This window comes from Alternaria rosae (genome assembly GCF_020736505.1).
Source record: "Alternaria rosae strain MPI-PUGE-AT-0040 chromosome Unknown BKA58scaffold_2, whole genome shotgun sequence".
Taxonomy (NCBI): Eukaryota; Fungi; Ascomycota; class Dothideomycetes; order Pleosporales; family Pleosporaceae; genus Alternaria; species Alternaria rosae.
The window spans coordinates 2028851-2050579 of NW_025763571.1; the positions used below are offsets into that span (position 1 = coordinate 2028851).

Here is a 21729-nt window from a genome sequence, read left to right on the forward strand (position 1 = left end):
AGCCGAAATACAAGACCATGTAGGATTTCGTGTACCCAAAGCCAAGCCGTCAAGATGCATGTCTCTTGGGCTTTGATGTGTAGAGCCCTCTATCTTTGGGGATATGGTCTCGTTGGTGGATCGCCAGGATCAGGGCTACTTTGGTGTGCTGGGAAGATTCAAGGGCATTGCGACTGATAAAATTTATAGGTAGGACTACTGCATCCTGGAACTATTTCGAAAATGACATAGGGCCAGGAATGAAGACAAACTAAGGTCTAGACTGATAGTTTCCTTGCCAAAGCTCTGCAGGGCTACGATCCGAAGCACTGCTGGGCATCTCTGCAAGGCTTTGGCTTTGGTCCTCTGCTCGATGTTGCCAGTCACCAGCCATTTCGGAGACGTGCGTTGACGGTGCGGGACGCACAACCGTCTGAGCGTACTTTGCTTCTCCATCCTGGTATGTTGAATCTGCCGGATGGTAAACATATCTGTCTTGTCCAACATCCGCTTCCGCTTGTTCCGTGCTGTTATCCTTCCGTTCCCTTTTGAACATGAACCATAACAGCACCCCAACTATTGATATCCCAACAATGGGCCCCACGACCGCGCCAGCTATCCAGCTTTTACTCGAAGAGTCTGGATCTTGAGCTGATGGCATGTCTGTTGTTGCTGAAGATGGCGTTGCGATTGCGCTTGTGTTGCTTGAAGTGGTCGAAGACTCGAACGTGAAACGTGAAGTGCCTACACCCAGTCTTAGCTAAGAATTCGCTTGAAGCTACTCATGACTTACTGCTCGGCTTAGCTGTAACGGTATTAACGACAGTAGATGGTTCAGGCTGACCGCTAATGTAGAATCCCGCCGATGATATCTGTTCCGTGAACGGATCTTCTGCGCCAACGGGTGTGAAGCGTAGCACCCAGTAATCGTTCGCTATCAGTGCGGAAGAAGGTATATTGACATCCCACAGGAATGATGTAGTGCTGGTTAGATCAACACTTCCTGTATTGGTCCTTGACTTAGCCACTGCGATCTGGTACCGCTTAGAGGTGGAAAGCTTGACTCACCTGCGATCTTGAACTTGTAGCTCTCATCCATGAAGCTTGTCACCCAAAAATCAAGCTTCTTGACATCACACGAAATACAGTACGTCCAGAATGCATCTTGAAGCTCAGACTTCCAGCGTATAGTAAATGGTGCACCGCTTTGCAAGCTCGTAGATCCGTCTGGAGTCGCAGGTGCAGTCCAGCTGTCCTGTATGGTTTGACACGATGCTCTGAGGATGAGACTAGTGTACAAAAGAAACAGGGCTAAATGAAGAGCCATATCCGTGCAGGTTATGAGCACACGAAGTCTCGTACAAGTAGGTGATAGATTGGCAAAGACGCTTCTTCTCGGCGCAATGGTGATCACCTGGGTATGTTGGCTCCGAACACCCAAGAGAAGAGACAGTGCAGCTGCATCAGGGGCTAGTAGCGCATATGAGGGAAGTTGCAAGTTTTGGAATTGCAAGATGTATGCATGGTGTGTGTGTTGTGATAGTAAACTTGACCAATCAGCGCACCTATTGCGATCAGGATTAAACTACGCCACAATCTTGCAGAAGTCGGAATCCGAGCGTTACGCGCAGCGTGTGGCACACCGCAAGTCGTCAACGCTGGTTAATACCAGGAGATTATAGTGTGGCGCTTGATAACACCAGTTTTATTTCGCGTTATCGTTGTCAGGAAACAACATTGGGGACTCACTAAAAGCGCCGATGTTGTTGGAAGCGATTGGGGGTGTAATATTGCCCCTAAAACAGTTTGCGGCACAGGTGAAAGGTGTCTTACGCGCCGTAACACGAAACAGTCCGAGCACTATAATAGCACTGTAAGCTGCAAGGTATGGCACAGCGCGCGTCAAGTTTCTGCTCAACTCCTCTTCGTCCATCCATGAGTTTCGCGTCAAGTTCTCGTACCTGCACCTATGAGAAATTAATCATGTTTCTCAGAAAATGGAGATGGAGTGTAGTGCTTCTAGTTGCTTTCGTTTTTCTTGCAACAATCACCTCTTTTTCGACTCAGTTCACATCATCGAGGACATCCATCTTCCCATCAGGCCACCACAAACACACTCCGAGCTCACATGCGTGTCCAACAAGACCACCCATGCCAGTGATAACTCCAAACACTGGAGATCGCTTCAACTGGAGAGTAATCCCGAGTCGACACCCAGTCGATGAGTATGCGCAGCTATCCTCACAAAAGCCTTCGTCTAGGAACACTTTGCAAAGATCTCCTCACCCGAAGTTGTCAGATGCTGAAGCTATTTTTCTTCGACGAGCGGCTGTTAAGGAGACCTTTCAAAGATGCTGGAAGTCTTACAGGGAACGCGCATGGATGAAAGACGAACTCGCACCTGTTTCGGGTCAGCCTCGAGATACCCAATTTGGTGGCTGGGGAGCTACATTGGTCGACTCATTAGACACGTTGTGGATCATGGGGATGGAAGAGGAATTCGCCGAAGCCGTCGAAGCAGCCCTGAAGATCGACTTCAGACCAAGCGATGATCGCGAGAATGAGATCAATATGTTCGAGATTATTATACGCTATCTGGGAGGCTTCATAGGCGCCTACGACGTTTCTGGTTGCCACGACGCCCGCCTTCTAAACAAGGCTCTCGAAGTAGCGGACATGGCTTATGCGACTTTCGATACACCCAACCGGATGCCTGTGTCGAGATGGAAACCAGGAAAGGCAGCAGATGGCGAAGAGCAGCTGCCAGCGCTCTCAGTACTCATAGCTGAAGCCGCTTCCGCTAGTGTGGAGTTCACTCGTCTCTCGCAAATCACCGGGGATATGCGGTATTTCGACGCCATCTCTAGGGTTACCGACGTGCTTGATGAGCAGCAAGGGTCTACGAAGCTTCCTGGAATGTGGCCGATCAGTGTCGATATGAGGACACCCAATTTGACTTTCGACGCTTTCTTTGGGCTGGGTGCCATGGCCGACTCGGCGTTTGAGTATCTGCCAAAGATGTATCAGTTACTCAATGGAAACGAGCCGGCTGGTCAGTATCGCAAGATGTACGATTTCGCGATGGATACAGCGATAACGCACACCATGTTTCGACCCATGGTAGAAGACAAAGCCGACGTCTTGATCGCAACCGCGAAGCATGATGGCCCAGATGGACAGAGAGACGATACTGGGCAGCATCTGGTATGCTATGCTGGAGGTATGCTGGCGCTTGGTGGGCGGCTCTTCGACAACCAGACCCATCTTGACGTGGGACGTAAGATCTCTGATGGTTGCGCGTGGACGTATAAGAATGCACCGAACGGAATCATGCCTGAAGTCTTTTCAATGACACCTTGCCCATCGGGGTCAGAATGCGATTACACGCCAGGCGCAAAGCCGTTCAGCGCAGTCCATGATGGTCGTTACATTCTCCGACCAGAAGCGATCGAGTCAATCTTCTACATGTTCCGGCTCACGGGTGAGAGTAAGTATCAAGAGATCGCGTGGGATATGTTCCAGGCCATTGAGACGAATACGAAGACTGAGTTTGGTAACGCTGCACTCCAAGACATTATGGCGACCCCGCCGCCCAAGAGCGACAGCATGGAGGCAAGTCCTGGATATCAAAATGCTGGCGAGACAGACGCTGACTTTTCACCTCTGCAGAGCTTCTGGTTAGCCGAAACCCTCAAATATTTCTATCTCATTTTTAGCGACCACGATGAAGTCAGCTTGGACGACTTCGTTTTCAATACTGAAGCGCATCCATTTCGGATACCTTACCGTTAATGTCTCGATCAGATCGGTACAGGGTGGGGGCGGTTTCCTGTGGCGTTGGTAATGAATTGCGAACGCGTATTGCATATTAGATCCGATGAATGGACTTTGGCTTGACTCAAAAATGCCACATGAATGGCTGCGCAAGGTAGCTCTATGCCGACAATGCTGATGGTTGACGAGAGTGTCGCGTTGCGCGCTGGGCGGTGTTGACCGGGCGGGTTCCAGAAGAGGGAAGACGGGGACCGGCACCGGCAACCAAGCTTTCCCAAAAAGCTTGAGCACGGATGGCGTTGCTTCGAGTCTTGACTTTCGACACGCACAACACGCGCGGATACGTTGTGTGTCCTGCGCATTGCGAACCTGAACTTTCCGGTCACTTGTTCCTCATCATATGCCGATACCTCTCTCCGTCGTGCTCAACCCATACCTAATGCATACCAAAGGTCCACTGTAGCGCGACGATGCCCGCTCGTCGGTACTTGACGAAGACGGTAAACCTCGGTGTACCGCTGCCGAAGTCTGTTTCCGTTCGCTAAATGATAGGATGACGAAAGTTAGCGACGACGACAGCGTGACGACGATGGTTCGCAACCCCTGTCTGAAACTGGATGGGCTAGGGTCCAGCCAATAATCCTACCATCCGGGGTCTCCACTGGGGGTCTCCGCGAAAGTCTTCTTCCGCGGTTATCGGTATGGGGAAGGACGGGTAGGTACATAGTATGGGGTTGCCACTCAAACCCGTGCACTGGAGATTGCTGGTCTTTCTCGCACTTGCTACTTATCTCGCAACCTACGCCTAGGGGTAGATCACCAGGACTGCATCGCAATCATGGGGAACGACAAAGATGCCATCTCAGATAAGCCAATGACTAGTGAAGATCTAGAGCATGCACCCACTCACGGCACCTATCTCGACAAAGATGAAGCATCTCACCTTTCCGAGGAGCACCGACAGTACCTGTTGGAAAGACATGGCACGCTTGAGCTGGACCCCATACCCACCATGGGTACAGCCGATCCATACAACTGGCCTCAGTGGAAGGTAGGCCATTCCGCATTCATCAGTTCGACGTCTGCTAACAGTGGGATTAGAAAGTGATGAACCTACTCTTTGTCGCCTTCCACGCCATGATGTGCGCGTTTCCTGCTGCTGCGATCATTCCAGCCTACGAGAACATATCCGAAGACCTAGGTGTCAGCCTCCAAAGGGCGTCGTATCTTACGTCTTTGCAAATCGCTATCCTTGGGGGCGCTCCGCTGTTTTGGCGGCCACTCTCCACACGATACGGACGTCGACCCATCTTCATCATATCTTTGATCGGCAGTTTAGTCTTCAACGTAGGCTGCGCGAAGAGTCAAACATACGCTGCCATGGCTGCCTGTAGAGCTCTCCAAAGCTTCTTCATCTCACCCCCGAACGCAATCGGCAGTGCCGTTGTGGTTGAGACTTTCTTCAAGAGAGAAAGAGCGAAGTTCATGGGTATCTGGACGGTCATGATAACCTTGGGTATACCTCTAGCACCCCTCATCTTTGGCTTTGTGACCTACAACGTCGGTTATCGCTGGATATATTGGATCCTCGCAATCGTCAACGGCGTCCAGCTCATCCTGTACACGCTCTTCGGACCAGAAACGCGATTCATCCGACACAACAACGCACAACACGCGCAGTTTGGATTTGCGGCCTACAAAGAGATGTATCTCAAGTTTCGCCGTATCGATCCTACACCCATCACCGCCTCGGAGTTCATCTCACCACTTCGGCTATTCAAGTACCCATGTGTAATCATTCCTGCATGCGCATATGCAATGGTCTTCCTCTTCGCTTCGGTCCTCGCGACCGTCGAGATCCCGCAACTCTTCGGCGAAAAGTTCCATTTCAACGCGCAACAAATTGGTCTACAATTTCTGGGTATCATCGTTGGCACAATTATTGGTGAGCAGATCGGTGGGCACTCGAGTGACCTTTGGATGCGATGGCGTGCAAAGAAGATGACTCCCCTCCGTCCTGCTCCAGAATTTCGTCTTTGGCTAAGCTACTTCGGCATTCTCCTCACCATATGTGGTGAGGTCGTTTTCCTGGTTCGCATCGAGCAAGCCCCCGATCTGCATTGGAATGTAACGCCCATCATTGGTGCAGGCATAGGTGCAGCGGGTAACCAGATCGTTACCACTGTTCTGATCACATATGCGGTAGACTGCTATCCGGACGAAGCTGGTAGCATTGGTGTATTTGTTACCTTTGTGAGGCAAATTTGGGGCTTCCTCGGTCCTTTCTGGTTTCCTCCCATGTTCGAGAATGTAGGTATCGCGAACAGTGCTGGGATCGTTGCAGCATTGCTCGTAGGAGTTAGTCTGGTACCTATCATGTTCACTCATTGGAAGGGCCATTCGATGAGAGGACATATGTCGGAGAGAATGTAGATCCAGATGAAGGTACCTGTTCAGATCCAATAAAGAGACTCGCGTCTTAAAGTAGCGTATGGACACGTTAATGACAACATGAACATCATGCAATGCACGCGCGTCCAGAAAATACCTCTTGAGTGTCGATCTTTTGGATTGATGCGATACCAAAGCACTATGATACATACTCAACTTACAACTTCGCTTCCAATCCCTCCTTCTGACACAGCTCTTCCGCTTCAGCCACGACATCAACGCCATAAACTTGCGCCTGGATATCCGCATCCGCCCACTTATCCGGCACCTTTCCAGATCCAGACTTCAGCGCCGCAAAGATCTTATCGCGTTCCTCCTTCGCCTTGCCAGCGCCGAGATGCATGTCTCTCCCGTTCTGCGCCGCAAGCTCAACGAGTGCTTCCGCTCTCGGCTTCCTCAGCTTCTCATATAGACGAAGTGCGTGCTCGATAGTCTGCGGCTTCCCATCAGCGATACGCTTAGGAGAAAGCACGACACCCAGCACAGCACCGTCTTCAATCGCCTGAGCAGCACCTTGGGCCATGTGCGGGAGCGTTGGATGGCAAGCGTCGCCGACCAAGGCGGCCGTACCATGCACCCACGTCACCAACGGATCGTGAACTCTCAACTTCCACTCCACGACCTCGCCTTCTGGCACCAGGTTCAACATGCGATGTATCATTGGACAGAAGTCGCCGTAAACGTCCAACATAGCCTTCTTGCTGCCTTTGGTTGTATATTGCGCATCTGGGGCTCCGGCAAAGTTGATATCGGGCTGTGCGGTGGAGATGTTATAGATTTGCTTATTGTGGATCGGGTAGGCGATGATGTGTTTCTTCTCTCCGATCCATCGTGTTACTGTGTCGGACTCGATTAATTTCAGTAGCTCGGGGTCGTTCTCCATTTGGTCTCGGGTCAACATGATGCGATATGCAGCTTGGCCTGAGTCGCAAGCCGCGCCGGTGTGGCCGAGTTCCTTGAGCATGGCGACCCGTGTAGAGCTCTTCACGCCATCCGCACCAAGCAAAATATCGCACTCGACTTCTTGCGGCTCTCCGTTTCCCTGAGATGGTCTAATAGTGAACTTTGGCTTCGCACCAAAGCGTACGTCGGATATGTTGCAACCCAGCTTGAATGTGATCCCGCTCTCCTTCTTGCAACCCTCGTATAGGCCGTTTGCCAAACTCGCTCGGTGACCGACCATGTGTGGGTATCCATACTTCTCTCGCACGTAACCCAGATCTACATATCCCAGCTCCTTGTCTGTCGAGCCTTCCCGAATTGATGTATTCGCGCATTGAACCGCCTCGTCGCGGATTGGTCCCCAGCAGCCTAATTGGTCGAGGATGCGAGCCATGTTTGGTGCAAGTTGGATGCCGGCGCCTACAAATCCCATATTTGTTGCGTTCTCGTATATCGTGATGTTTTTGTGACCGGCTTTTGCGAGAGATAGTGCTGCTGCTAGGCCACCCATGCCTGGAGTATGTTAGCTATCATGATAGAATGGGGGATCTCATGTTGGGGATGTCTACCTGCTCCAACAATCGCTATCCTAGTGTTCTCTGCCATTCTGGGTGTTTTGCGCCTCGTTCCCTCCACTTCAAGTGCAGTGTCTGTTGATGTGATAGAGAATGGATCGTTGTTGGTGCAATGCGTGTGCTGCTTATTGTTGGGGCTGAATTCGCCAAGGACAAGCTGACAATCTTCTGGCTGCTCTCAAGATGCTACTCCGACGTTTCTATATCCCCGTCTCTTGCTTTTGTTCCAATCCCTCCACAAGTTCCGAGCTCCTTCCCGCGCGTAATGTTCAGCCACCGGAAGATACCTTAACCGGGACGCTTCTGCCAGGGTTTCCGAAGCAGCTTCGGGTCTTTGGAAAGCGCAACACGTCAATCTCAGTCGCAATAGCCGAAGTTTATTTGGGTCAATTCAGTAAGCACTTCTTCGATAAACATATATCGGGGAAGCTGTAGGCCCGAATACGCCACGCCTGAGGCGAGCTCGCTGTTGTCAGCTACCGGCTGCACACCCCACCGTGGCGGGGCAACGGTTAGCGTATTTCCATCCCAGCGCCCCACCGCCATCAATGAACGCGCGAGATCCGGCAAATGCGGAGTCGCGGAGTGTGGGTGAGCCGTCCCTACATCTTACCATTGCGACGGTTGCGATTGCACGATTTCGAGGTAAGGTCAAGGCGCTGTGCTTGGAGATGTTGAAGATGCCCATGTGTACCGACGCCAGGTCGCTCCCGCTCCGCGACAATATAACTACAAGGGCATGAACTGATACTGCAATTCTTGATACATCAATCGAGCGTCATATTCGATGGCTTCAGCAGTTCGCGATATGGCCAATATCGTGCCAACCTCTTCACCCGTAAATCGTATGCCCGATAGGCCTTGTCGACCATTTGGAGCTGTGTCGACAGTCTCCTGCGAGCGTTCTCTACAACGCTCGCCGCAAGGACGTGAGTGTAGAAAAGCCAAGGACCAGAAGTGCACGAAATAAGTGTATGTTTCACTATTCGTCCACCGCGTCGCGATATGAACCTGAAAACTCTACATCGAGCCGCAAGTCGACTTCAGACCGATATGCGATGAGGGGCTGTATACCCCGCGCTAGTTCAGGGTAGGATGTGGGGTGACTTCCCGAATCATCTCACGAAGAGACAGAAATTCTCATCTTTCGTAACTTCAACAACAATAACAGCTCATTCGTCGAAGCTATTACGGAAGATAGCTGTGTCATCATTGGATCTGTGATCAAGGAAATAAACACCTCATCATTACGTGTCACGCAGCTCACGTAGAGGAAAAGGGTTCACCCGAGACTCTCTTTGATCTTCAGAACACGATCGAAGGGCCAGTCTGGAGACAGCGTGGCTTTCGGGACCAGATAAATCACCTGGAGATTGCTACCTCTTTAGTGGGGATCTAGAACAGTAGCTACACGGAAAAGGCTTCTCCCTTTGGCCCAGCATACATTCGCGGACAGCAACGTCAGGACAAAAAGGAGTACACCGACCTAAACACAGCGACCCTCGATTATGGCACGACGAAGCTCATTCGACCAAGCATCAGCCGGCTTTCGGGCTCATCTACCAGACCTCGGCAGCCCGCGCTTCACGACAGCCGCAAAGCAAAACGTCTACGAATATGTTCAGTCAATGCAAGACGACCGCGCCCCACCATGGCTGTACGATCTGACTAAAGTCTGGGAGAAGTTATTGGAAGAGCCGTACAAAGGCATCACGAATGACGGCACTGTAAGGGAGGGTCTATATCAAGCACGAGACGAAGGTGTCGATGTTGATGGCCCGGTCAAGAAGGCGGAGGAACTACTCGCAGCTCTGGACAGCGAGCAGAAGGGAAAGGTTTCGTACCCAATCAATGCCAGAGAGTGGAGAGCATGGAGCAACCCAGAATTCTTACTGCGGCCATTTGGGCTCAGACTTGAGGAAGGTAAGGATCAAATTACCAAAGCTACGAGCTAAGGCTAACTGCTGCAGTTCCTGAGAGTATTGCGCAGTCAATACTCGCAGTGTTAGAGGCATCTCTTTCCCCAGAAGGCTACGAGAAAGCTATAGCGGCTATGCGGGTAAACCATTTCTTGGGAGAGGTTGTCAAGCTGCCCAACATCTTGAATAAGTACTCTTACAACTTTCTGCTGTTTGGTACGCCTTCTACTTCCGCTTCTTCGCCTTGGGGCTGGCTTCTCTATGGGCATCATCTCGACATTTCATGTTTCTACAAAGGAACTCAGGTCATCATGAGTCCATCATTCACAGGTGCCGAGCCCAATATCATTGATGACGGAGAATGGAAGGGTACCAAGATATTGCACAAAGAAGGAAGTCTGGGTTGGAAGTTGATGCAGAGTCTCAGCCATGAGCAACAACAAAAGGCACAAATCTTCAAGAACATGAGAGATGAAGGCATGAAGCAAGTCTACGGCAACTCCAACAATGACGAGACTAAGCGAGATGAGCTCATTACCGACACATGGGGCCCAGACGACCAGCGCCACCGATGCGGTGCCTTCCGCGACAACCGCATTGTACCTTACGAGGGCGTTCTGATCTCTTCTCTCGACTCGTCACAACAAGAACTCATCCTCGCCATATGTGAAGAGTTTCTGCTGTATCATCCCACGAAAGCGCGCCAACATAAGCTCGATCAGATCAAACAACACTTAAGCGAGACCTACTTCTGCTGGATTGGAGGATTTGGCGAAGATGATGCATTCTACTTCCGTATCCAGAGCCCGGTCATTTTAGTCGAATTCGACCACCACTCCGGTGTTTTTCTGACGAACAAGGAGCCAGCGAAGTACCACACCCACACTATCGTGAGAACGCCGAACGCAGGAGATTACGGACAGGCTATTAGGGAAGAAAACGAAAAGTTAGAGTAAGCAGGTGCTGGATGAAATGTGAATCCGGCGTGTCGCAAGAAGAGAGATGGTACCCATGTCATAGATCTCCGTTGTGAGGCGCATCTTGAATTAGCAATGGCTCCAATAACTTCCATACCTATCTTCCACTTCCAGGCGCCGGCCTCGTATCACCAACGAGACTAGAGTACTTCACATCCACCTCGAGAACTCCAAACCATACATGTCGCCCATCCCTTTGCTCGAATCTCACCTCGCCCTCCAAAGTAACGAATTCCGCTTCCTCACCTGCCGGAAGATAACTCTCGATTACCCGTATTAAATCTTCTTTAAAAACCTCATGTCTACGTTCCCGTTGTTCACTAGCGTCGCTTCCTGCAGCAACCGAATAGTGAATAGCAACTTCTTCTTGTGGCATAGTGGAAATCCCGGCTATTAGTGCGAAAAAGTTTCCAGCATCGTCTCGACGAGGAGTCTTGGCTCTTACATACGTAAAGCCTGGTCGTTCCTGGGTTGATAGATGATCGTAAGTCTCCACGTCGCCTTTGGAGCTTGTGGGGTAGAGAGAGAAGCCGACGTGAACGTTTGGTTTAGCTGGGGATGTCTTTTGGCGTTACGTAGCGGACGATCACGTAGTACTTTCATCTACCTCGTAGGGGCCTTTGGGTGCCATGTTGAAGATTTTGATAGTTCAATCCACGAGGGGGGAGTTGACCTATAGGCCAAGTGTTTGCCAAAGAGTAAGTTAGTCAGGCCCGTGCGACACTACCAATCAGCTTGATCATATATCGTTCCCTTAGTATAGCGTCAGGTGCCGATTTGAATATTTGGAAATGATATCTATACGCAAATGGATGAAATACTTGAGTGCGTGATGCTCCATTGATGCTATCTATGCCGAATTTCTTTTAACGTCTACCTGCATGGCCTCATGAGGTGTGTGCGTTCACATCACAGATTTGGTATCTGATGTACTGACTCTGGAATCCTGAACCATAACGAATAACAGCTATACTATTAGCCCAGATACCAGCTACGAAGTCTAAAGTCAGATTACCACGCGACATGAACGTCTGCACACCTGCTGCTATCTGCTCGCGCAGATCCTGCTCGGCCGCCATGCTCTGTAATGTTGGTTTACTGACTATCCTGACTGTTGTCTCGACGTCACGGGCTATTTCGGCCGTGATCATAGTCATGCTACTATCTCCAATGAAGAAAGGGTTCGTCACGCAGTGCCAGTTGATGTTTTGATTGGCAAAGAAGTCGCGCTCTTGTAGGTATTGGAATCGCTGAGACCGAACCCGAACAGGCGGAATCAGGTCCTCACTCTGATTTGTGGTGCGGATAACCATGTAGGCTGGGATTATGGACATCTTGGGTTATCTTGTCAAGAGGATGGGGGGTGGCGCGAACAGATTCGTGAGGAAGACCAGAAGTGATATACGTGGTGTGAGCTTGCTACATTCGGCCAGCTGTCAGTCGTGCGTGCTTCGTCGTGGGCAGTGTGACCAGAACCGGTGAGCCTCCAAGCCAAGTCGCCATGTCGTTTGGACATATGGCACTGCCCGTCCGTCACTTCCCCGGCTCATACACTTCATAGCTTCGAACTGAGCGCTTCGAGCTTTAGCCATCTTGAACCTGTCGCTGCTACATTATTTTGGCTTTCTGAGTTCATAGATAGCCAAACAGAGGCAGAAGCTGCAATGGTCTAGTGGTTATGACATTCGCCTCACACAGATTGTGCGACGCGAAGGGTCTCGAGTTCGACCCTCGATTGTAGTATTGTTTTTGCTGGTTGTCACGTACATGAAGCTTTGTTGTCGTGGTAGCTTGTGATGGAGTCTTCCAAGGTTGTTTGGTTAGCATCCTACACGTGACTTCTCGAAGCTAAGGGTCTATGTTTTGGCCAATGCAAATCCTGCGGCATGACATTTCTGCGTAAGTAAATCAGCTTCGTGTATTGCGATGCCAACGCAACAGTGCTTGCATCGCAAAGTCAAATTACCAGCCGGAATTTCTTAGGAGTGGAGTGGGGCGTGTGCTCATTGTTGAGGGTCGAGACGTTGCAGAGTCATGGACGGCTGCAATGCGGTCATGGTCTAGAATGCGATAATCTTCTTTCAATAAAACGTTGTGGGCATTAATGACGATACTGGTGTGGAAGAAGCTGGTGGTGTTGACGCTGTGGTCACTCCGCACGAACAGGTTGCGAAGCTGCACGTTGACATCAGCGTCGCGGGAACCTCGGCCAGCCACGCGATGCGCGTACTCACCCCACAATCGAAAGACTGTCATCTAACCACGATCAGCACACCACTAACCCCACATGGCCCAGTCCCGTCGTCTCAGCGTCCGATTGGATCTCGGTGGCAGCCGTTTCACCAGCCGAACCCTTTACAGGCGGCACGCCAGGAGAAGCCGCGATACATGCGCGGCCGGGAAACCCTTTGAAGATGACCACCCAGCGACCTGGTACGTCAGCGGCCTTTCGGTCTGGGGACGCGACGCGAGAATGCATCGGACTAAGCTCATCAGTCCATTTGCGTCACGGAGCCCGGTGATGTCAAGTGCTGTGATTCGTGGTATGATATATGGGTGTGGTGGAGAGACCTGAGTGCACAGCCTACTTGTGACCTGCATTTCCCCGCACGAGGCTGTCGTATATACAGTCCGCATACGCCGCGCTTGGAACGTCTCACCGGAACACATTACACGTACCAAGCCATCAATCAAACACCACACTACCGAAGTCAAACCGCGGCCGATACTTTCACACGTCTTGGCCATCAACTCCTACCAAGGTCAAACACAACCACACACCCAGCAACAGCATATAACCCATACCAAATCTACCATCTCGAGGAACCATCACCATACTCGGCACTACTTTCGCCACTACCACACAACCATCAACATGTCTTTCCTCCTCCGCACATCTACCCTGGTTCGCCAGAGACTCTTCACCACCTCAACACGTGCCCGTGGTGCCATCTCCATGGAAGATGCCGCAGCAGCACAGATGACATCCACCCCTGGTGCGAGTGTCGTCCCAAGGCTCGGAAGGGTTGCACGATGGTACGTTTCTTCCTCCATGGTATGGCTATCAACACTAACAAGAGCAGGTATCTCCCGACCATGGCGGCGGTAGCCATTGGTATGATCTACCTTCCCAAGGCCGCATCATCATCACAGCCTCGCCGACCCCTTACGCTCGGTGATGCTAATGCCAACATAGGCTTTGGCGTTACCAATGCACTTAACGAGGCCAACCGCAAAGTACACTCTGCGCTTGAGCTCACCCAAGAACAAAAGAACCAGATGCTCATGGATTCCTACGGCGAGCGCTCGAGCTTGGAGGACATGGAGCGGGCGATTGCTGGACTCGAGGCCAAGATGACCACCCAGAAGGACAGGAACAGGATCTTGGAAGAGGCTTATGGCGATAAGGCTAGCCTTGAGGACCTTCAGAGGGCCATGGAACTGTACGAGGTGCAGTGAATGGAGCAAGAGAGGGTGAAGAGCCCGAAGAGCAGATCCCCAGCTTCGCGTCTTAGAGCGCACACGCACTACAAAGAAGAGAAGGATGAATCCGCGTGCTGAACGCCGCGAGAGCCACACCGCCAGGCCACGAGCAGACACCGACATCAAGCCAGGATGTCTGGCTCGTGTACCTCGAGAAGTGACAGAGGAACATGCATTTCATATTGGTCTCAGCATTTAGCGTTTTAGCAACTCGTAACAGACCCCAACAGTGGGCTACGATCTCGTACTATACCAATATCATCAATACCAATTTACTATGTTAAACACATGAAATATCCATTTTCTTGCCGATGCTAGCCATGTTCGCTGTTCGGTGCATCTCGTCGCTCCACAATGTCCGACACCCGACACGTGATTCAACCCCGAGTTCTCCCGACGGCCGCGCTCCATCGCAAAACCATGTCCGCACTTGGGCACTCCACATTCCGACATCGAAATACGACTGCCGTTGTGGAATAGGGCCGAACGGCGCCATGAGTGCCATCGTGACAGGTACTGACTTCGTCTAAGCTAGGCCAATTCGAAGATAGGTTCACATTGTTACATCAGAGTTCTAGATGTCCAAGAGAGTCGATGTACGCACTAGCTAGGCCTGTTTACCTGCACTTAGTCCTTATCCGTAATTACAAAGCTCCAGATCTCTCGCCACACACCGCGTGCTAATCGCGCTGGTCTTCTCTCCAAAATCTGCTCTATCCGCGCTCTTTCGTTATTTCTCGAAGCCTCCGCTTCCATCTCCTCCTGCATCATGGGATCCATGCTTACACTAAGATGCACCTGCTCCTGCTTGAATGGGTCTTCAAAGGTGCTCGTAGGACTCACAATGCCGTCATGCTGGGCGTCCATCTCGTACGAACCAAACCGATGTCGCGGCACTGGAGGTTCGGAGACTGGGCCTTCGAGCTCGATGCTAGATAGATCTTCCAGGACGTAGTCTTCTACCGTAAGGTTGCGGAGGTCAACTTCGGATGTTCGGGGATATATGTACTTGTATGAAATGTACAGAGATGCGAACAAGAAGGGGCCGATGTATGCTCCAAGAACGTCGAAAGCGAGACTGATGGTAGACTTCAGGTTGTCTGTGGAAGTGAGGCTGCCCTTCGCAACGAGAATGACTAGTGGCGGAACGCCAGACCATACAAGAACGAAGGCGCTTCCGAAAATCCCGATATATGCAGGCAGTGGTTGCCATCGAGACTTGAACAGGCGTGATATGTAGAGTGGATGGTTGCGACCGAAGATCTGCCGCCGCGCTAATCGGTCAAGACCGGCTTTGAAGCGCAGGAAAGTGATGCACAGAGTGAGGTAGATGCATGCCGCAGTGCCTGTGTACAGTTCGGAGAGTGTGATGCGCGGCTGTGAGCCAGTCTTGTCGGCCAAGCCTATCAGAGATAAGAACCCGAGTGCCGAGCAAAGCAAGATGGCCGCCAAAGGTGTGTGTCCATTGTTAGTCCGACCAAAGACCTTTGCGACGTTTCTTGGAAGGTACTGTTGTGAAAGCATGAACACGCTACGAGATGCGGCGTAGAGATCGGTGTTGGCTGTAGTGTATGCCGATAGAATGAAGAGTCCGTTCAGAACTTTGGGTAGTGCATGGAGAGAAGACTCTTCGGCCGCTATCACGAACGCTGACTTCGTAGCATAGCCGCCTCTCGCCCATATCTTCGGAAGCTGCGGGTCTGCATAGTTGACGTTTGCTCCAGCAGCTAGCATCGCGAACGGGTATATGCTGAGCGGAACGATGTAGACGAAAGACATGGTGATGGGTACGTCTCTCCAAGGATTCTTTGCTTCACCGACTGTCATGGCGACCAGGTCTGCTCCAAAGCAAGAAAACATGGCTAAAACTATTGAAGTACTTCACAAGATGTTAGCTATTTGGAGTATCTTGAGACATACTAGAAACCCACATGAGAGCGAACAGTGTGCCTCCGGGGCCGGATATGCCGAAAGCTTCGTCGGAAACGCCCGCCATTTTGAGAGGGACAGGAGTGGTACTGTTGTGGCCAATAGGCTTCCAGTCTGATGGAAATCCGAATGTTGTATAATCTAGAGTGTTCAGCGTTGTCACATGTAGCCTGAAGATGTTGAACGTACTCGAATAGTATTCTCCTTGTCTCGGGCCGCCGCCTTGGTAGCGTTAGACACATGGCTATGTTGGACGAAGCGCGGAAGCATACCGGAGAAGTTCAAGACCACGCCCATTACACACACAAGGACTAGCAAGCTCAGTTTGAACCACATGACGACCTAGAAGTGCTCGTTAGCAGGCCGTTCTTGTCGAGAGCCGTCAGCGGGGTGGCCAGAATCCATGCCGCATGTTGCCGCATACATGTTGCTAAATCTTAGCAAGTAATCACACCCTAAGCTCATGTGTACTTCTAGCTCAATGATAACTTTGTAGAATGCGACACGGATTAGAGCCACCCATAGTGCTGTTTTACTCTAGGTGACATACTCGTTCGATCTTGCCATACAGCTGACATATATTAGCGAAGTACGCCTTTGTCCAAGGGCATAGCTTACCTTGACGCCGAGGCAATGGGAAAGGGTAGTCAGGGCTATGAACGCTATATTTATAGCTGCCTCAGCACCAGCAGAATGCGGTTTTGGGTCGCTCTTCAGAAGCGCAGTCAGCTCCGCCGAACTCGCTGTAAGAGTAGCCATCGCACAAATCTTGCCTAGCCTAATGGTCGTCAGCGACGTCTTTCGGAGTTTTCCTGTCCATACTCACCCGTACATAGATGCGATAGCGAAACCGCAGGCTGGGTCTAGGAATGTGTGAGGTAGATCAATCAGAGCTCCGGTCAACGGTCGACATGCAACCATCTCAGTAATAGTGTACATGACGCAAGCAACAATACCACCTGCGACTAGATAGCTAATAGCAGCCCCTAAAGATCCAGTGGTAGCGATCAGTGCCCCGGACGTAATGAAGATTCCTCCACCTATGCAACCGGATATACCAATGCCTGACGAGTCAGCAACCAGCGTACTTGTTGATTCACTCCTTTGGCACTTACCTGCCAGTTGAGGCCTACTGAGCACACGGTCAAGATGTTCTGAATGGGTCACATAGTATGGCGATCTGTCAAGGGGGCGCTTTTCTTCAGCCATTTTGCGTGGGATTCCCAGGCGAATCCGTACCGAAGTACGACCTCGTCAGGCTACGGGTGGTTGTGAATTAATTATGAATGTTGACCGCGACCTTGAACTAGAAGATGATGCTTGCGCGACGAATGCGAACCCTCGTGACTATTTGGCCTCCATTCGGCACGTCTTCAGCTTCACTGTCCAATCCGCCTGTGGCGAGGCTTAGACCATACCGGTCGGCCTCTCTGTCTGCCTTACTTGTTGTCCATCAACGCCAGAGTGACTGGAGAGATAGGCTTCGTGATGAGGACGGTACATGGGCACGCGACTTGGTATTGCTGTGATTGGTCAGAAAGGCGGGATATCGGGAGAAGATAACCAAGGTTGCACATGCTCGTATGCATAAGGTTGCTAGGCCGCACTAAGTGCGCCACGGTCGACAAACATTGGTGGATAGGGCAGGACGTCCTCTCAGCCGCGCCTTAGTATCGTTCCGGTGTACATTTCAGGCTACGTGTTGCAGCTAGGCGACAACTATGGTAATTGATAGGGCCGAACTACATTGTGGAGACGGCCCCTCTCATAGTGGATATTGCTTTCCTCTGGGCGTGCGTTCTGTGTGGAGTTTCTGTGCAATACAAGCAGGACATTGCCAATGCAGCTGATAACGAGTATGCCGCATGCGGACAAGATCGCGAGCTGAAAGTATGTCAGATAGTGTTACGTCCTTGACCTACATACATTCGAGGCTCTCCAGGGATGAAGCTTTGGTTAACTCCCAGCTAACGGTTTCCCAGTGATGATTGCAGTTAGAGTGCATTGACGATGTCCATATCCAGCAGCTCTTCGGGCCCTTCGGCGCGTCGCTCGTCGTTAGCGATGGACTACTTCCAGGTGTATTCAGCCTCATCAGGATCGCAGTCGAGTAATCTGCTACAACGACCAAGGCGGCTGTCGTTTCTAAATGCACCCGATGTCGCGACGTCGATCTCATCGTTAGGATGGGTAGCAACATGCTCATCGAAGCAGATACGGTTATACGACGTGAAGGGCGCGAACAGAAGTCGAATTATCCAGCCCGAAGCCGTTTTGAATATTTCGATGATTCTGAAAGATGAGGAGATCCGTGGAATTGCTCTCTCACAGGATCTGCTCGCAGTGATCACCCACAATCGATTGCTGGTGTATGACGAGTATCGCACAAACAACGGCCATGTGCCCAGCCTCGTGAGAGAAGAGCGGATTGACCAGGACGGAAACTGGACCCCGAGATCCGTGTCGATCTCACAACTTGGACGCCAATCTTCCGAGGGAGGGGCAACGGCAAGCATCGCAGTGGGTGGGGAAGGAGTGAGTGCAGTGAAGATCTTCAGATACAAGTACATGCCGGCCTGGAACCTTCAGGGCGACCATGTAGTCCTGAAGTGTCCTCAAAACAACGGTGCTGTCAAGATTGTTGGGTTTTCGCCCTGCCGAAGTGATGCCATCTATGGGCCAACGGTGTTCGCTTTGACAACAGGGAATCACTTGTATTGCTGGATTGTCGCTCGGAACGTAGGCCACCAGCAGAGTATTCGCCCGGATCCTTGCTGGCACATTGACTGCAACGCGAGAAGCAATGAACGTGTAAGTGACATGTGATAGGGCCCGGCACAAAGCTGACTCCAGACAGGCGTATCGCGACGAGATAACGAGCGCGGCTTTTACCATCTCTCCAAACGGTCGGCCTTACATTCTCTGCACCGTCGACCACAAACCACGTTCACACCTCCCAGCGACCTTCCTCGTGGCAATCGACACTCTTGGCTTTGACCCACACGTTCTTCGTCAACCGATAAGGCCTATTCCTGAGAAGGTAGTTGGCTCGAGTGTTGTCGCTGGAGTTTCGAGCTTTAACGGCAGGTTTCTAGTGGTCATAGAAAGAGACGAGAATGGAGACAGGATGAAGCTGTTGACACTTCACGGTGCACCTGGGGGCGGCTTGACGTGTTCTGTTGCCCAAAATCAAACTTGGGGGGTCGAGCTGCAGAGCAGCAAAACTGGATCGTCAACGATCTCAATCATGATACAAGAGCAGGAGGATGCCCTGGAGATCATCGCTGTGGATGGACGTGGCCATGTCGTCTATTCGGGCGTAAGGGTGCTGGGCATGCCACAAGGCCCGGTCCTGCCCATTGCATTACCTAGAAGCTCCATTGTTTCCGAGCTACCGTTCGACCCGATCAGAAGGGAATTATCGTCGGAAGAAAGTAGCCGCCATTCTGTCACACCTTCTTATCGGGGTATGAACAGCCTCGAAATTGTTCCTGGCTGACTGACGGAAATGCCTCGAATCATTACCATACCTACGATCTTTGATTGGATGCGGCAGCTGCACACGCGGCGTAGTGTTGGGGAACTGGGATTTTGGAGCTCGGATAATAGAAACGAGAGGGCGACGCGCTTGTCGCGTACGAATCGCGTCGCGGACTGGCGCCAGCTGACTAAGCCTGTATCCGTCATCTTTAGGTCCGGCACTCACGATCGACAATCGTAACCCAATCCGCCTTGTACGTCCGCTCGCACATGCACAATATCAATAATGTCGCATTGGGAGGAGTCCCCATATCTCCTAACTCCTTGGGTCGCAATCGCCAAGATGGTGTTGTTTATGATGCCTCGTAACCGTCATCAGCACGCGGCTTGAACGCGATAGGACTGCCTTCACCAGTACTCCAAAGCTGTTTCTCGGATTGGCAATCGTCGGTGTTTGCGCGTTGGTTACAGCAAGCATGCCTCGAGACGCATCTCTACGGGGTAGCAGCGAGCTTCCAACGACCCTTCGAGCTTACCAGATTCTTTCCTCAAGTCACACAGCGTATCTCGCTTTCCACACGGAGGGCTGCTCATGCCAGACATGTGCAGAGGAGGAAGGCTCGATAATGGGTAACGCAATGTTTCTGGCATATATAGAATACTCACCCTCAACACTCAAGACACTTCTTCTATCGCCCATTTCTTCCTACTGATCGCACGCTACCTAACATCCTAGTCATACTCTGATACTCCTGTTCAGTGCTTCAACAAGCCTACACTTCAGCTACCAAGACAGCCCCCTCGAGACGATTTACGGCACGCTCCCACCCAAAGATGATGTTCCGCGTCGCTCCTCTATGCTTCGCCGTACTCTTCTCGCGGCACGCTTCTGGCGTACCACACCCACAGCCAAACTCAACATTGCTCGCGAACAACACAATCTGTAACTCCACCGTCCGCCTCTGCGACGGCGATCTCAATGCTGCCGACCCTCCCCCGATCGGTTCGGGCGAATACGTATGCCACGAAGTTTACCCAACCGATCTCACCGTCATCAACGCGCGCTACCCCGATTACGACGTCGACCACCTACACCAAGCCAAGCAGTTCTTCATGCTACGTCGTCAGGTCAAAGATGCTGGAGAGATTGCCACGCGAGTACAGTTTCAAGGCCTACCGAATAGCACGTCGAACTACACCTGCCGTCTCGAATTCGTCCTCCCCCGCCCTGAGCTCCAGAAGATTTCTGGCCCGAACCCGAGCTTTTACGTATACCAAGTCGAGCGGGAAGCCGGTGCGATCGCTACATGGAATACATATGAGGCAGAGAAGAACGCCTTGTTGTTCGGTACGGTCAACGGCGAAAGCCAGGCGCTTGAGAGGACAAGGAGTGTCGGCGGGGTTGCAGCTGTCGACGAGACGGCTTGTAACGAGACAATGTCGTTTATGATGGCAATGATGTACGACAGCCCATCAGCGCCGAACTACTGGGAGTTCTCGAACGTTGCGCCTCCCGCGTTCCCGATACAGGGGTTCAGGATTGTATACGGGTGTTGAGCGAGGAGTTAGTGCATATGGTGTAGTCATGAGATGGGGCCGAATGCCATGTGAAGTAGCAGCTATTCTGATCCTACTGTTTTGAATCTTTAGCCTTGCTCGTACAACTTCTGCCTCGCGTATTGTTGTCAGTAAGTGTACTTCAATGTCGCTCCAGCACGTACGCGAGGTTTTCGCACATCGTGCACTGCATGTTACTGTCTACAATACCGCGATAAACGGAATTTGATCATGACTATGCTCATAGCGCGGCGACTCTTACGGAATATTGAGTTTCCCATGTGCATGCCTACCATGCGGTCGAGCGTAGACACAAGCGGCTCTCGCATAGCGCGATTTGCTCACAACATCAAGGCTGCCAGCTTGACATCTACAGCAGCAGCTTACACTACCGAAAACGGTACATGACCGTATTTGCCGCATACATATAGCTGCAGCGATGTTTCCGTCACCTAGGCAGTGTATTGTCGGCTCCTCGGGCAGCCGTCCTCGTCCTTTCCGCAATCGAACCGTGCACGGTAGCGCACGAACTGCGGCACCTTCCTTCGTCGACCTTCATCTCTCTTTCCAACCAGCAACTTCGCCTTTTCAGACAGCAGCACAAGTCGGGAACTAATCGAGGGATCGAGGGGCCGGCACGGCTGACGTTCAGCCTCAATGCGA

At 51.5% G+C, this 21729-nt stretch overlaps 10 protein-coding genes and 1 non-coding gene across 11 annotated transcripts; 7 read left to right on the plus strand and 4 right to left on the minus strand.

Moving 5' to 3' along the window:
* Positions 1-189: 189 nt before the first annotated feature.
* On the minus strand, positions 190-1525 carry BKA58DRAFT_376787 (uncharacterized protein). Its single transcript, XM_046169550.1, has 3 exons — positions 1048-1525; positions 773-982; positions 190-723 (listed from the first exon to the last, which is right to left on the minus strand). Exons 1-3 carry the CDS (start codon positions 1304-1306, stop codon positions 251-253), a joined length of 942 nt encoding a protein of 313 aa, XP_046029071.1. The 5' UTR covers positions 1307-1525; the 3' UTR covers positions 190-250.
* BKA58DRAFT_376791 (alpha-mannosidase IC) lies at positions 1509-4075 on the plus strand. Its single transcript, XM_046169551.1, has 2 exons — positions 1509-3591; positions 3649-4075. The coding sequence occupies exons 1-2, from the start codon at positions 1867-1869 to the stop codon at positions 3769-3771; spliced, it is 1848 nt and encodes a 615-aa protein (XP_046029072.1). The 5' UTR covers positions 1509-1866; the 3' UTR covers positions 3772-4075.
* A 516-nt stretch (positions 4076-4591) lies between these two features.
* Positions 4592-6186, plus strand: BKA58DRAFT_408828 (major facilitator superfamily domain-containing protein; the record flags this gene model as incomplete). Its single annotated transcript, XM_046172116.1, has 2 exons — positions 4592-4804; positions 4855-6186. The coding sequence occupies 2 exons, from the start codon at positions 4592-4594 to the stop codon at positions 6184-6186; spliced, it is 1545 nt and encodes a 514-aa protein (XP_046029073.1).
* A 103-nt stretch (positions 6187-6289) lies between these two features.
* On the minus strand, positions 6290-7915 carry BKA58DRAFT_91570 (uncharacterized protein). The gene is made up of 2 exons (XM_046176184.1): positions 7716-7915; positions 6290-7659 (listed from the first exon to the last, which is right to left on the minus strand). Exons 1-2 carry the CDS (start codon positions 7750-7752, stop codon positions 6362-6364), a joined length of 1335 nt encoding a protein of 444 aa, XP_046029074.1. The 5' UTR covers positions 7753-7915; the 3' UTR covers positions 6290-6361.
* Positions 7916-9229: 1314 nt separating this feature from the next.
* BKA58DRAFT_309006 (uncharacterized protein) lies at positions 9230-10596 on the plus strand (the record flags this gene model as incomplete). Its single annotated transcript, XM_046167220.1, has 2 exons — positions 9230-9644; positions 9692-10596. 2 exons carry the CDS (start codon positions 9230-9232, stop codon positions 10594-10596), a joined length of 1320 nt encoding a protein of 439 aa, XP_046029075.1.
* A 59-nt stretch (positions 10597-10655) lies between these two features.
* BKA58DRAFT_91600 (uncharacterized protein) lies at positions 10656-11159 on the minus strand. The gene has a single exon (XM_046176185.1). The coding sequence runs from the start codon at positions 10991-10993 to the stop codon at positions 10715-10717; it is 279 nt and encodes a 92-aa protein (XP_046029076.1). The 5' UTR covers positions 10994-11159; the 3' UTR covers positions 10656-10714.
* Positions 11160-12275: 1116 nt separating this feature from the next.
* BKA58DRAFT_t18 lies at positions 12276-12360 on the plus strand. Its single transcript has one exon. It is a non-coding gene; the product is annotated as a tRNA-Val (tRNA).
* A 982-nt stretch (positions 12361-13342) lies between these two features.
* BKA58DRAFT_91703 (uncharacterized protein) lies at positions 13343-14219 on the plus strand. The gene is made up of 2 exons (XM_046176186.1): positions 13343-13653; positions 13701-14219. The coding sequence occupies exons 1-2, from the start codon at positions 13493-13495 to the stop codon at positions 14074-14076; spliced, it is 537 nt and encodes a 178-aa protein (XP_046029077.1). The 5' UTR covers positions 13343-13492; the 3' UTR covers positions 14077-14219.
* Positions 14220-14380: 161 nt separating this feature from the next.
* BKA58DRAFT_376800 (amino acid permease-domain-containing protein) lies at positions 14381-17487 on the minus strand. The gene is made up of 8 exons (XM_046169552.1): positions 17145-17487; positions 16856-17093; positions 16648-16807; positions 16580-16600; positions 16302-16371; positions 16219-16251; positions 16032-16170; positions 14381-15979 (listed from the first exon to the last, which is right to left on the minus strand). Exons 1-8 carry the CDS (start codon positions 17236-17238, stop codon positions 14728-14730), a joined length of 2007 nt encoding a protein of 668 aa, XP_046029078.1. The 5' UTR covers positions 17239-17487; the 3' UTR covers positions 14381-14727.
* A 413-nt stretch (positions 17488-17900) lies between these two features.
* On the plus strand, positions 17901-19751 carry BKA58DRAFT_91775 (uncharacterized protein). The gene is made up of 2 exons (XM_046176192.1): positions 17901-18840; positions 18887-19751. Exons 1-2 carry the CDS (start codon positions 18040-18042, stop codon positions 19526-19528), a joined length of 1443 nt encoding a protein of 480 aa, XP_046029079.1. The 5' UTR covers positions 17901-18039; the 3' UTR covers positions 19529-19751.
* Positions 19752-20252: 501 nt separating this feature from the next.
* On the plus strand, positions 20253-21181 carry BKA58DRAFT_91772 (uncharacterized protein). The gene has a single exon (XM_046176191.1). It carries the CDS (start codon positions 20344-20346, stop codon positions 21064-21066), a length of 723 nt encoding a protein of 240 aa, XP_046029080.1. The 5' UTR covers positions 20253-20343; the 3' UTR covers positions 21067-21181.
* The last annotated feature ends 548 nt before the right edge of the window (positions 21182-21729 follow it).